This window comes from Caretta caretta, chromosome 4, assembly GCF_965140235.1.
Source record: "Caretta caretta isolate rCarCar2 chromosome 4, rCarCar1.hap1, whole genome shotgun sequence".
NCBI classification, from domain to species: Eukaryota; Metazoa; Chordata; order Testudines; family Cheloniidae; genus Caretta; species Caretta caretta.
Window position 1 is genome coordinate 82,647,993 of NC_134209.1, and position 14,954 is coordinate 82,662,946.

Consider the following 14,954-nt stretch of genomic DNA (forward strand, 5'->3'; position numbering starts at 1 on the left):
CTCGGGACTCCCCATCATCTCGGGCATTGGTACTCTCACTGAAGGACTGTCCGGATATGTGGACTCTCTACTCAGACTCTACGCCCCCAGAACTCCCAGCTATCTCTGTGATGCCACTGATTTCCTGAGAAAACTACAATGCACTGGTGATCTTCCAGAACACACCATCCTAGCCACCATGGATGTAGAGGCTCTCTACACAAACATCCCACACACTGATGGAATACAAGCTGTGAGGAACAGTATCCCTGATGATGCCACAGCACAACTGATTGCTGAGTTCTGTGACTTTATCCTCACACACAATTATTTCAAATTTGATGACAATATATATCTCCAGACCAGTGGTACCGCTATGAGCACCTGCATGGCCCCACAATATGCCAACATTTTTATGGCTGACCTTGAACAATGCTTCCTCAGCTCTTGTCCACTCACGCCCCTTCTCTACCTATGCTACACTGATGGCATCTTCATCATCTGGACCCATGGGAAGGAAACCCTGGAAGAATTCCACCCCACCATCAACCTCAGCCTAGACCAATCTACACGGGAGGACCACTTCCTAGATACCATGGTGCAAATAAGTGACAGTCGCGTTAACACCACCCTATACCGAAAACCCACCAACTGCTATGACTACCTTCATGCCTCCAGCTTCCATCCCGGACACACCACACGATCCATTGTCTACAGCCAAGCACTGAGGTACAACTGCATTTGCTCCAACCCCTCAGACAGAGACCAACACCTACAAGATCTTCACCAAACATTCTCAAAACTACAAAAAGAAAAAGGAGTACTAGTGGCACCTAAGAGACTAACCAATTTCTTTTTGCGAATACAGACTAACATGGCTGCCACTCTGAAACCTCTCAAAACTATGATACCCTCAAGAGGAAATAAGGAAACAGGTCAACAGAGCCAGACGTGTACCCAGAAGCCTCCTGCTGCGAGACAAGCCCAAGAAAGAAACCAACAGAACTCCACTGGCCATCACATACAGTCCTCAGCTAAAACCTCTCCAACGCATCATCAGTGATCTACAACCCATCCTGGACAATGATCCCTCACGTTCACAGGCCTTGGGAGGCAGGCCAGTCCTCACCCACAGACAACCTGAAGCATATTCTCACCAGCAACTACACACCACACCATAGTAACTCTAACTCAGGAACCAATCCATGCAACAAACCTCGATGCCAACTCTGCCCACATATCTACACCAGTGACACCATCACAGGACCTAACCAGATCAGCCACACCATCACTGGCTCATTCACCTGTACGTCCACCAATGTAATCTACTCCATCATGTGCCAGCAATGCCCCTCTGCTATGTACATCGGCCAAACTGGACAGTCCCTACGTAAAAGGATAAATGGACACAAATCTGATATTCGGAATGGCAATATACAAAAACCTGTAGGAGAACACTTCAACCTCCCTGGACACACAATAGCAGATTTAAAGGTAGCCTCCTGCAGCAAAAAAACTTCAGGACCAGACTTCAACAAGAAACTGCTGGGCTTCAGTTCATTTGAAAATTTGACACCATCAGCTCAGGATAAAACAAAGACTGTGAATGGCTAGCCAACTACAAAAGCAGTTTCTCCTTCCTTGGCATTCACACCTCAACTGCTAGAAGAGGGCCTCATCCTCCCTGATTGAACTAACCTCGTTATCCCTAGCCTGATTCTTGCTTGCATATTTATACCTGCCTCTGGAAATTTCCACTACATGCATCTGACGAAGTGGGTGTTCACCCACGAAAGCTTATGCGCCAATACGTCTGTTAATCTATAAGGTGCCACAGGACTCTTTGCCGCTTTTACAGATCCAGACTAACAGGGCTACCCTTCTGATACTTAATAATCTCATTTTATAGATGATAAACTGTAGACACAGTGTAATTAAATGATACCGTAAAGGGAACTGAGTTGGTGATAGATCCGCTATTTGAATTCTGGAGTTTCTGGTTCCCAAGGCTGCACTCAGTACACTATATCATGCTGTCTCACTTTCCTTTCCCCTGTTTTACTGTAATGTCTTGCCATTCAGAAGCCTTATATATTCTAGGGAATTTTTGCAATAACTTCCCAACATAATTAACACTGGTTCAGCTCCAGAAGCAAATTGGGAGCTCTTGTGAACACTGGTCATTGGCTGCTGTTGCTGTTTTAAGAACTGTTCTCTCACCCTTCTAAAAAATCTAAGTGACACTGGGTGAATTTTGGCTCCTGTTGAAGCAAATTGCAAAACTCCCACTAATTTTAATGAGGCCAGGCTTTCAACCCTAGTGTTTAAAATGCTGGTGGCAGCCAGTGGCCATTTACAGCAGAGATCCCAGTTCTGGTACCCCTGAAATAATGTTAGGAATATTCAGAGGATTTTTTTTCAAAGTTTCCTTAGTTAGTGTAGATAGAGCTAGGAATGGGCTTCCAGGAAGCTGTTCCTCTTACTAGCTGGAAGAGGCCAGAATCAGCCTTGGAAATGTATATGTACAATCCTTTCATCGATTTTTATTTGAAACTCATCATAAAACTAACATTTCATGATTATATCTTCTCTATTTTAGAACTATTTATTTAGTTTGTGAGCAAATTTAGTGCACATGCAAGCAAAGAACTGACACCACTGCTTAGACTAAGGTATAGCTCAGACTAGCACTGTGCAAGCATTTCAATAGGGTCATACAGATCCAGCATTGAATCTCACTGCTGACTTGGTTTCCCTTTCTTGGACTTCTTAAAAATAGCATAAAGACTCTTGTAATCTGGAATCTGCTTTATTAAAACTTCACAATCCAAATGTCAACTGAACTAAAGTCTTTCTCTAACTCTACAATTTCTTGGCCTCGTGCTGACTGTAAAGTTCTTTCACAAATCCCAGGTCCTGCTGCCTGGCATTTCCTCAGTCCTCCTCCACTAAGGCTTCTGCCTCTCTTAAGGTTTCTGCCCATCACTGGAAGTAGCTCCAGCAAGATCTCTAGCCCCATCCTTTCCCCTAACCTAGGCTCACCTGCAGGAACTGACTTGCTCTCTGCAGGGCTTTCTCTCTCTGAGCTGTTTCTTAGTCTTTTAAGCCAAGAACCAGGTGGTCTGCAGACTATCTGATCCATGGCATCAAACCCATCACCTGGGAAGCAGCTAATTAGTCACAATTAGTGATACTAATTAGTTAATTTTGGAGAGTTTTCAATGCCTGTGGCTTTACCGCACACAAATGCTGCAAAATATACAAGGAATACTCCTATAATCCACACTGATCAAATAAGACAGCTAGGTTTATGTTGGAACCACAATTGTCCAATAAACCGTATGTTCAGAAATTTAACTAGAGGTGGGTCTTTCTACAGAAAAATATTTCAGTGTAATCTGTTCTACGTGAAACTGTCAATTAACCCCTTCATAGCACTCCAGTTAGGTATTTAATAAAAAGCAAATTACAAATGCCATGCAAATGTATATTTTCACTACACATGATGCAATAAACAACCTAAAATGCCAGTCTTGCATCTCAACAGTTAAGTTGTTGGGCAAATCTGTAAAATCCCAGTGGCTCCAAGAACTGAAAATGAAGGCAGTTATCTTGACGGGGTTGCTATGGGGTGTACATTTGTGTGAAATGGGTCCTTTGCAGGTGGCGAGGAGCAGAGCAGTGTCCAGCCCTGTGGTGTTTCTAAACCCTGAGCTTTCAAAAATAATGAGTCAGGATCCAAAAATGTATGATATTGGCTTAAAAATAATAAAATTGGGGTCTCTTTATTTGGTTTCCTTGTTCTGAGCCTTCAATGGGTCATGTTTTCCAGCTTCTCGCTACAATAATAGGGGTAGAAACTTCCTTTTATTAACATAAAAGCTCCGTGTCTCTCAAAATCAAAGGACTCCAGGAACTGGGCTTTTAAGAAAAATATTAAGCTTAATGAGATTCATGGTCAGGTCACAAGAGTTGTCTATACTGCATCTTGTTGATGCAGGTTAGCTCAGGAAAGAGCCACACAGCAGTGGGCACAACGCTGCTTCTTTATAAGTGAGCTATGCCTGGGCCCTCTCCTCTCAGCAACGTACACAGTAATCACTTCGCTTCCCTCTCCTCCCCCAACTGCAAATCATGTACCTTTAGGCCCACGATTTACTATCTTGTTATTATTAAATTTATATTATTAGTTTTCTCTCGCTTTCTTTGTTCCATTTTCATAAAGTAACATAACTGCACAAAGCAATAGAAAATACACTGCAAGGAAGAATTCTGGTCATTTCCTGAATGTTCAAAAGTCTCTCTGGGGTCACTCCACCATACCCTTAGTGGGCATCCATTAACTCCCTGTCCCTCTGTGCTCTTCCAGTCTTGGGCTCCTCCTTGTCCCTTCTCCATGGCACTCTGCAGTTGGAAGGACTGATCTTTTATTTGTACTACCACATCTATCAAACTCATTCTCCCGCATCTTCCAATTCACATCTCCAAGCCCATGAGTCCTTTCCTTTATATTTATTTGTACTACAGTAGCACCTAGAGATCCCAACCAAAACTCTGGCCCCATTGTGCTAGGCACTGTACTTACACATAGCAGATAGTCCCTGAACTGGATTGCTTACAATCCACATAGACAAAATAAAGAGTGAGAGGTGAGGCATAAAGAAGTTAAGGGACTTGCCCAAGTCTCTCAAAGTCTGTGGCAGAGCCAGGAAATGAACCCATATCAACCAAAACCCAGACCAGTGCCTTAACCACCAGACCACTGCATCCTCTCTTTTCAAGCTTGCCTTTATGCCTTTCTCTTTGACCCTCTCAATGAAATGTTCTGTGATAGAGTACAGATGCATACAGATGTGGTCCCCTCATCTCAAAAAACATATACTGGCATTAGAAAAGGTTCAGAAAAGGGCAACTAAAATGATTAGGGGTTTGGAATGGGTCCCAGATGAGGCGAGATTAGAGGCTTGGACTTTTCAGCTTGGAAAAGAGGAGACTGGGGGGGGGGGTATGATAGAGGTATATAAAATCATGAGTGGTGTGGAGAAAGTGAATAAGGAAAAGTTATTTACTTGTTCCCATAATATAAGAACTAGGGGCCACCAAATGAAATTAATGGGCAGCAGGTTTAAAACAAATAAAAGGAAGTTCTTCACACAGCGCACAGTCAACCTGTGGAACTCCTTGCCTGAGGAGGTTGTGAAGGCTAGGACTATATAACAGGGTTTAAAAGAGAACTGGATAAATTCATGGAGGTTAAGTCCATTAATGGTAAGGAATGGTGTCCCTAGCCTCTGTTTGTCAGAGAGTGGAGATGGATGGGAGGAGAGGGATCACTTGGCCATTACCTGTTAGGTTCACTCCCTCTGGCGCACCTGGCATTGGCCACTGTGGGCAGACAGGATACTGGACTGGATGGACCTTTGGTCTGACCCAGTATGGCCGCTCTTATGTTCTTAAGGAGCTGATAAACTATAATTTAGTGCAGTGTTTCCCAAATGGTAGAAGCCAACCCACCCATGGATGACAGGAAGGTTTGAGATGGGTTGCCACATCCAGGTCCACATTAACCCATCACTGCGCCCTAGGCAAATACACTTCTACCAGGGTGCAGGGGAGGGTTGAAAGCGAGCCCATCCCACATTCAGCCCTCAGTTGGGTCATAGCACCACTCAGGTTTGGCCTGGCTGGAACACACTCCCCACTCTGCCTCTCTCCACCAGGGGCTTCCCTCTGCATCAAACTGGATTAGGGTTTCAGTGCCAGAGTAGAGGGTGCATATGTATAATGGCAGATTGCCAAAAAGACACAATGTTGTTGGTTTCAGTGTGGTCGCCGTGTTAGTCTGTATCAGAAAAAAAAAAAAAGAGGAGGAGTACTTGTGGCCTCTTAGAGACTTACAAATTTATTTGGGCATAAGCTTTCATGGGCTAAAACCCACTTCATCGGATGCACAAAGTGGAAAATACAGTAGGAAGATATATAGATATATATATATATTATACACAGAGAACATGAAAAAAATGGGTGTTGCCATACCAACTGTAATGAGACTAGTGAATTAAGGTGGGCTATTATTAGCAGGAGAAAAAAAAACTTTTGTAGTGATAATCAGGATGGCCCATTTCAAACAGTTGACAAGAAGGTATGAGTAACAATAGGGGAAAATTAGCAGGGGGAAATAGTTTTTACTTTGTGTAAGTACCCATCGACTCCCAGTCTTTATTCAAGCCTAATTTAATGGTGTCCAGTTTGCAAATTAATATTCCAATTCTGCAGTTTCTCGTTGGAGTCTGTTTTTTCAAGATTTTTTTGTTGGAGAATTGCGACTTTCAGGTCTGAAATTGAGTGACCAGGGAGGTTGAAGTGTTCTCCGACGGGTTTTTGAATATTATAATTCTTGACGTCTGATTTGTGTCCATTTATTCTTTTGTGTAGAGATTGTTTGGTTTGTCCAATGTACATGGCAGAGGGGCATTGCTGGCACATGATGGCATATATCACATTGGTAAATGTGCAGGTGAATGAGCCTCTGATAGTGTGGCTGATGTGAATAGTGATGATGGTGTCCCTTGAATAGATATGTGGACAGAGTTGGCAACGGGCTTTGTTGCAAGGATAGGCTCCTGGGTTAGTGTTTTTGGTGTGTGGTTGCTGGTGAGGATTTGCTTCAGGTTGAGGGGCTGTCTCTCAAGATCTGAGAGAGTGAGGGATCGTCCCTCAGGATAGATTGTAGATCTATAACAGTGTATGGCAACACCCATTTTTTCATGTTGTCTGTGTATATATATCTTCCTACTGTATTTTCCACTGCATGCTTCGGATGAAGTGGGTTTTAGCCCACGAAAGCTTATGCCCAAATAAATTTGTTAGTCTCTAAGGGGCCACAAGTACTCTTTTTTTTTTCTTTACAATGCTGTTGGTGGGTCAACTTAGTAAAAAGTTTGGGAACCACTGCATCGTAAAATATTCCTGTTCTGAGCTTTCTAAATTAAATTGACTTGTTTTGTTGGGGGGAGGGTTATTTTATCTTGGCTACAGCTCATATTCATTGCTATTATATGAGACATTAGAGATATTGAGAATTTTATTGCTTGCTAGTTAGGCCAACGGAGGCATCAACATTGTGACAGCATTTGGGAGCTCCACACCAGCAGAATTCCTTTTCTGGTGCACTAGAGGTCTGCAATATTTAACACAGAAGATTTCAAGTTGTTTCTCCAATTTCTGACAGCATTTAGCACAGGTGACAAAAATACACATTTAAAGACAAGGTTCCCAGCATTGATCTTCCCAAGAAAATATAAAAATTCCTTTAGTCATTCTGAAGCTAAAAGATAAACAGGAACAGCTGCTAAATGTCCTGCAAGCCGGCCTGAGATTCATTCCAATTACGCTACAAAATGCACCTCAGGTGCAGCACAGCACTTTCAAATTAAGTTTTATATCTATCAAATACAAGCCTAACATGCAGTGATATTTCCTCCCAATTGTTATTGCCTCAGTGTATCTGATAGCCTTTTTCTAATTCCTTTTCTTTTTTATTGATCTCCTGCAGCATCAAGAAGATGCAATATATGTGTACTTCAACACTTATTACATATGTTACAGTAATAAAGCACCTAGATAGATTTCTGCTTCCTCACATTATGTATGTGCTCTGTAAAAGGGAGCTGACCTTCCACTGAGTTTATCTGTTAGGCTGTCATCTTTTCCAAGGACCAGCCTTAATCCTTTTATTGTCTTCCCATGCCCTAGAAACACTGTCGTAATAAAAATTAATAGTAATTGTAAATGAGTGGTTTCCTCCCGGGCACCACCTTGTGGCCTCAGGGCAGCCCCTCGCCTTACATTCCCTCTTGACTAATTCAAAGGACTCCACTTCAGGCTCCTACTTAACCAGTACTGCTCCTGGGAACCAGTTTATTACAAAAATCTTGTGCAAATAGTCTTCAACAAAAGTCCCAAAACATAGTTCATATCACCCCGTGCAAAGGGTCCTTGTTCTCACTGTACCCCAGTGACTTCCATCACAGCTTAGGCTCCTATCTGTCCTTTTCCATCCCTTTGCCAGGCTGACCACTCCAACCCTTCCTTCTAGTGCGCAAGCCTGCCTTTCCCAGTGGGAAGTCTCGCAGCCTCTGTGCTGGGAGCATCCTTACCAGGGGAGCAATCCTCCGTTCCCCTGGCCCTCTCACTGTTTCTCTGGGTCCAGTTCTCCAGCAAGAGACCAAGGAGATATCAGCGGGTAAGCCCCTCCTCTGCTCCCCCTTCATTCAGTCCTCTCTGGCCCTTGTCTCCAGCTCTCCATCTTAGAGCTAGCAGGAACTTCCCTCTGCTGCTCCCCCTAACTTCAGCCCTCTCCAGTCCTGGCTCAGGGACACCAGCTGGCAAACTCCTCTTGCTTCTCTCCTACCTTCAGCCATCTCCCAGGAGCCACCTTCTGTCTCTGGCCACTCTCTTCTCCTATCTGATTCAGTTCTGGTTTGACTCTTGACTGACCTTTTATAGATCCCCCAGGTGCTGCCCCACGCTTTGAATTGGCTGGGATCATCTGGACTGAAACAGGAGAGCTGAGCCCAGTTTCATCTAATGGGCCAGCTACTCTATTACAGTAATAAATAATATTAAACTTACTTGTATAGTGCCATCAGTGTGCTAGGTTATTTGCAGTCAGCTATAGTCCCTACTCCAAAGAGCTTACAGTTTGACAAGAAGACATACAACCAAAGGATTGTCAAGAAGGGGAATAATGGAACATGAAGGAATGGTGAAGTTAACCACATCTTGTTAGTTTCATTATGTATTTTTGTGTGTTTGTGCACATGTTTTTCAGTAAGTTAGGAGAGTTGAGAGTGGATGGGCAAGGGTTTAAGGGCCTTGATGAGATGTTTTAAGAAAGGGCTTGTAGGAGAACAGTGTAAGCAAGGTGAACTGGCTAGCCGCCTCAGAGTGAAAACCTGTCAATTTTAACTATTGTTTTTTCAGACTTTTCTGAGCAGTAATGAAGCTGACAATAATCAAGTCACTTTTTGTTTTCTGCTGTAGCTGGGGAAAAAACAGACACAACAGCCAGCAGGCAGTAGAGAAGATCTGGAAAATGAAAAAGGTTTGGTGAGATGGATTCAGAAATGACAAACAGGGGAGTTGCAGAGTAGTGGAAATATTTCCATTTCAGTAGCCAGAATGTTGAGGAAGGAGTAGAATGGCAGAGAGAGAGCTAGAGTTGCAGCTGAGTAAAAGAGAACCCTCCTCTTCATAGCAACTGGGAGGCTACAGGATAGGAGGTGAGAATAGAGAGGGAATGGTCCTTCTCTGTTCCAAAAGTAATTATTTTCAGTGGGTGGGGCTTAACATTTATTAGGCATATGCTAGCTGGAGGCTGATAGAGAAGATGGTGCCCCTGAACACCATACAGGGACAGCACTGTGGTGGTAACTGTTCCCTTACTCAGCTGCTGTACACAATGTGTGTCCCCCATTGCAGAGTTCAGCCTACCCAGCAAAATCACCATTATCCTAGACCTTGGCTCTACAAGTCTACATAGACCTTCACTTTTCCTGTTACTGTCCTGACTTAAGGTGACGATGATGCTGAGATGATCAGCATGTGCTATTGCTGTGTTCTCTATTTGTCTCATTCATCTGCCAGCACTAATTTGTTGTACCTTTTGGTCTTGTATGAATTTGAATGCATGCTGTTGTGTTCACTGTAGGGCTGGGGAAGTTTTACTTAGACTTCCTCTGAGCACTTTTGCAATCTGCTCTCTGGGAGGAATATTTAGAATAGCGAAAAGGCATAACAACAGGTGTCTTAACTATGCTACCTTTTCTGATGGTGTATGCTACATATTCCCATCGTTAATTATCTGGTTTCCACACATCCCATGTTGTTTTTTCAGTGAGAGCATAACAGCTCTGGGGTAAATTCCTGGCTCTACTGAAATAATCTCAAAATTCCCATTGAGATCAGTAGGGCCAGCATCTCACTGCTGTTGTCTATGTATTGTGGTCTACCTTTCCTTAGACCACAAGCACATTTTTCTCTCTGCCTCATGTGTACAGAACACACTGGATGCAGAAACTGGGCCCTTTGCATGTGGATATGCATATGCAGAGACTGAACCTTGCAACATGGAAGCTCTGAAAAGATTCTGGGAGATACAGCATCATGTCTTTTTTTTTTTTACTTATCTTTCATGCCTCCTTACTGAGTTCTTCATTGTCTCCAGAGCGATCCCTCCAGATGTTTATGAAGTGTACTATTGCAGCTTCCACACAGTGTCAATAGAGAACATACTGTCATAGTGACCTTGCTTGACTTCTCAGTGAAGCTAGGCGTCGTTATATGCTTTCCTAGTTGATTACAGAATGCAGATGCTGCAGAGTAACATTTAGGGAATAGGAGAACTCTTAAAAGGTCAAGTTCTTCTACTCTAGAACTTTTCCCAAAGTTTGACTATTTCCCCCAAAATAATCTACAGTAACTCCTCACTTAATGTTGTAGTTATGTTCCTGAAAAATGTGACTTTAAGCGAAACGATATTAAGCGAATCCAATTTCCCCATAAGAATGACTATAAATGGGGGGGTTAGGTTTCAGGGAAACTTTTTTTTGCCAGACAAAAGGCATTATATACATTTTAAACAATTTTAAACAAGCAGTTTAATACAGGTATACTGTGCAAGCACAGGCATTGACTTTGCTGGGGAGCTCAACCCTCGGCCCGCCCCTCCACCCCTTCCTCTAAGCCCCCACCTTTAACCCGCCTCTTCTCTAACCCGCCTCCGCTCCACCTCCTCCCACTTTTCTCTGCATGCTGCGTCCTAGCTCCTCCCCCATCCCCTCTCCCTCCTGAATGCCGCAAACCAGCTGATTGCCACGGGCAGGAGGCAGGGGGAGCAAGGGGAAGGCGCTGATCCATGGGGTCCGCCGGCAGGCAGGAGGCACGGGGGGGAAGGGGGTGGGCCGCCAGTCGTGGACAAAACAGGCAGCCAAATGACATTATAGGGGAGCATTGCACAGCTTTAAACGAGCATGTTCAGTAATGGAGCAGGGACATAATATCGAAACAACGTTAAGCGAGAGGACATTAAGTGGGGAGTTACTGTACCATGAAAATGTGGGGGAGGAGGTGGGGGTTAATGGAAATTTTGCACTATACAAAAACAGTTTTTCTAACTAACCTAGATAACAAAAGAGTCTTAATCACAAATCTTTTGCTCTTCAAACCTCCAAGAACTGAATAAATCAGCATTACGCTGTGGCTGCAGTTCTCTGTCTGTAAGACTCTGTTTTTCTGTTGCTAATGGTTTCCTCCTTCTCTTTCTGCACATGGGGGTGGTTTGCTTGCTGATGATCTCACAGGTTGGAGGCTGAAAAAGCTGAGACTGCAAGTGGTCTGTACAGAACTAGTGCGGAATCGTGGGTGTTCTGCTTACAGAACAATTTGCAGACTCAGGGAGCTGAGAAAGTTGTTTTGCCAGGGTTATGAAAAGCAAAGTGATTTTACTACTTGACATATTCAGCAGGCTGCTGCAGGATTGTGTAGCCCCAGCACTAGGTCTACAAGTGCATTTTGAACCCTTAGACTGTGGTTAGTTTTAAAACCTATTTATATGTTTTGCTATCCTATTTACTGTCGTCTCTGATGCTCCCACTGACTTGTTAGTAGAAAGTCAAAATACGCTCTTTAAAATCAGTATGTTTATCCTACAAGTATGTTGATCCATTTTGCCAACCTACCATATTAGTAGTCTGGTTAGCTGACAAACTGAAGTACACCAGTTCTCATGTCACTGAAGTATATAAAGTCATGTCTATCAGAGTTGCTGGGCTGGTTTCCACTGTGACTATTGCATGATTCAGTCTCCCGCTCTGACAGAATCATCTGTTAAAAACAAGCAATATTGAAGCCCTTGTGAAGAGTGAAATTGCTCATCGCTCATCATCCTGTAGCACACACATCTGTGGCCTGATTTTCAGAGATGCTGTACACTTACAGCTTCCACTAACTTCAACTAGACTTGTGGTTGCTCAGCACTTTTGTAAATCAGGCCCTTAAACATTGAAAATGAATATGCCAGTTGGCGCACTTTCTTTCCGTATCAGAAGTTTGCACTAAAGATGACACACAAGTGACTTATGCCACTTTCTGTATATATATGAATTTGGGTAGATAATCTATTTTGATACTTCTGTTTCAGTTTTTCTTTAGAAAAGTACATCCTAGTAAAGAACCAAGCCTTGTACTGATTATATACTATAGATTGTAGGCCAAGGGTCCTGAGTTTAACTTCTAAATAATCACCTGATAGGTATGTTTAACTGCATATTGCCAATATGAGACCACTTTTGAAAATTTGGCCTTTTTGGAATTAAAAACGTAATTAGTAAATTTAATTAGGAGTATTAAAAATTTGGAAATTCTTGGATAAAGACATCTTGTTTATATTGTAAAAAGCATGGTTGGTAGATACAGTAGCTACTATTCTTTATAGTATAGTTTGTATTGTTCTTTTTTAATGTGATCTCTTTTTGTAGCGAGACCCCAAGTATCAAAACATGGATTTTCCTTCATCTTTCATTCCTAGCTATTCAGAATGAAATAGGACTGTCACTAAGAGGAATCATTGCAGAATGATTTCTGGATTTTTATCTTCCCTGCTGGCATTCAGTTGTCACTGTTTGTTTCCTTTTCAGGTTTGGATGTGTGGAGGTGGCATGTTTGATGTTCCATGTTCTAGGGTTGGACACATTTACAGGAAGTACGTCCCTTATAAAGTTCCATCTGGAACCAGCCTGGCACGAGTGAGTAGCTGCTAGTTGAAATTTTCCATCTTTAAAGTGGTCTTTAAGTTGTCAGTCACTTCACTCCTTATGGGTCGATTTCTTTATTTAGAATAAAACAATCCAATTCTCCATTTCTCTGACTAGCATATAATGTGCTATTACTTTTGTAACCGCGCCTTTCTAAAGGCAAGGCTTCCAAGAACAAAACAGTGCTCAGTAAAAAATAAAGTTAGAGGCTTCAGAACAGAGGCATATTACTTTCACATTCATGCAAAAGAATATATGAATTACCTGAAGCACAGGATTGCCTTTTACAGACTCACTGTGATTGTCAGTCATGGTTTTATAAGCAAAATCTGACAAGTCACTGGGAATTTGATGGTTGATTTTTAGGCAGGATTTTGATCAGTCAGCAAATTAATCCAACAGCCTACATCTTGTGAAAGGAATATTCTTTGGAACAAAAGAATTGATCAGCAGTGATTTAAATGACTGGTTATAACCTCTGTGAGGACTATGACCACCTTATTACCATGAGAGAGTAGGGAACTATGAGATCACAATACTCTTTCAAAGAGATTAAACATCTCTATATCCATGAGGTTTTCCTTCTTTAGAGGAAATGGACCTATGAAAACTATACATTTCTTGAGAGAAATGAGGGGCTTGTTCAAGGAATGTCAAAAATGGGAAATTAAGGGCACTGCTGTGACTTCCAGGCAAATATTAGTATTTATTAATCCTTAATTTTAATCTTTTCCATTTAAAATGTTACCAGATGGTTCATTTTTATTTCCATTTTTAGAACATAAAATGGCATAAATATTGGTGTTTGCCCATCACCATAGGGAACATCTTATGAATCATATTTTTTCTTAATAATGAAAATATGTATGAATGAAAAATAAGTCTCTTGCTTTAAGGAGGAGAAGCTCTTGACATCTGTGCTGCAGGACTACACTCACTATAATGATTCCACAGCCTAGCAGACCATAAGCCTAATAAGAGAGACAAGAAATGAATTGTACTCTATCTGCTAACTGCATGCAGTCAAGTTGCCTTTCAGGTAGTTAAAGTAAGAGAGAAAGCCCTGCCCTGGAAGAGCATGCGTGCTGGCAGTAAGCACAGCAAGTAGGAGTCCTAATATGTGATGCAATACGGAACATGAGTGAATTGATAAGGTAGTGTACAAATAAACAAAGAGCCACTGTAAATGCTTTGAACATACTGTAGGAAATGCTGTTAAATCTATGCCTCCACTAAGAATAATTCCGTCTTGTCCATTCTCTCAGCTTTTCCAGGAAGATGACTTTCCAGAAGTCCGCTTTACATTGTAGTGACCTGTCTCTTGCTATTGGAACCCAGATAATGGAGTGTTTATCTAATGGAGACATTAGATAAACACCTTAAAACAGGAGATTTGAACATTAGTTTCTTTTCTCCCTATTGCACTAAAACAGAGTAGAATATTTGGATGGCTAGAATGCTCTCTACTCTACGTTAATTGTAGAGGTGGAATGCCATCCTTTCTATCTGAGATATTATCATATGGCTCAGTTCAACAGTTAATTAGCTTCCACAAAACCTCTGCAGCCATGGTGGCTAATCTGGATTCATTAGGCAAAATAGTCCTGTCCTCTCTGCCTTTCTGTTTGTAATAAGGCAGCCATGAAATATTACATTAAAATTCTCCATATCCTGCAGAATAGAGTCCCTGACCATGCACAGGATGATTGCCTGGCGTCATTCAGAACTGATAAGCATGTTGTGGGGAAAGAGCTGGTGCCCTAATGGGGAACATTCCATCCTTCCTGTTTGACTAATGGGTCCTAATACATTGCTTGATATTTAGGGGAACCTCTTGGTAGGCATTTGTTTGAAGGGGAATTTGAGTCATTAAGCTTCCAGGCTTACTTGTAGTACGTTATCTTAAATAGTACTGCTGCTCTTAGGGTGTAATGTTAACTTGAGTCAGGGACACCTAGAGCATATGGATAGGCCTACTCCCTTTTCAGCATTCATATCAATCTAAATAAATAGATAATCTGTCAATCAAGGAAGAGCATTCGGTCCCTGATCCAGCAAAGCAATTCAGCATGGGCATAACTTTATCCCCATTGGCTGATCAAAGTCCAAAAGATAAAGGTTTGGGGAGACAGTCCAAAACTAAAACAGTTATCAAGATTG

The 14,954-nt window shown here is 42.2% G+C and overlaps 1 protein-coding gene across 11 annotated transcripts in view; it reads left to right on the plus strand.

Annotated features, from left to right (window-relative positions):
- The window catches only part of GALNTL6 (polypeptide N-acetylgalactosaminyltransferase like 6), a 928,998-nt gene that overhangs the window by 841,781 nt on the left and 72,263 nt on the right, over nucleotides 1-14,954 (plus strand). For all 11 annotated transcript variants that reach the window (XM_048847720.2, XM_048847722.2, XM_048847725.2 and 8 more), the window contains one exon: nucleotides 12,678-12,785. In XM_048847720.2, the coding sequence (XP_048703677.2) occupies nucleotides 12,678-12,785 (108 nt within the window). The remainder of the gene's footprint in view (nucleotides 1-12,677; nucleotides 12,786-14,954) is intronic.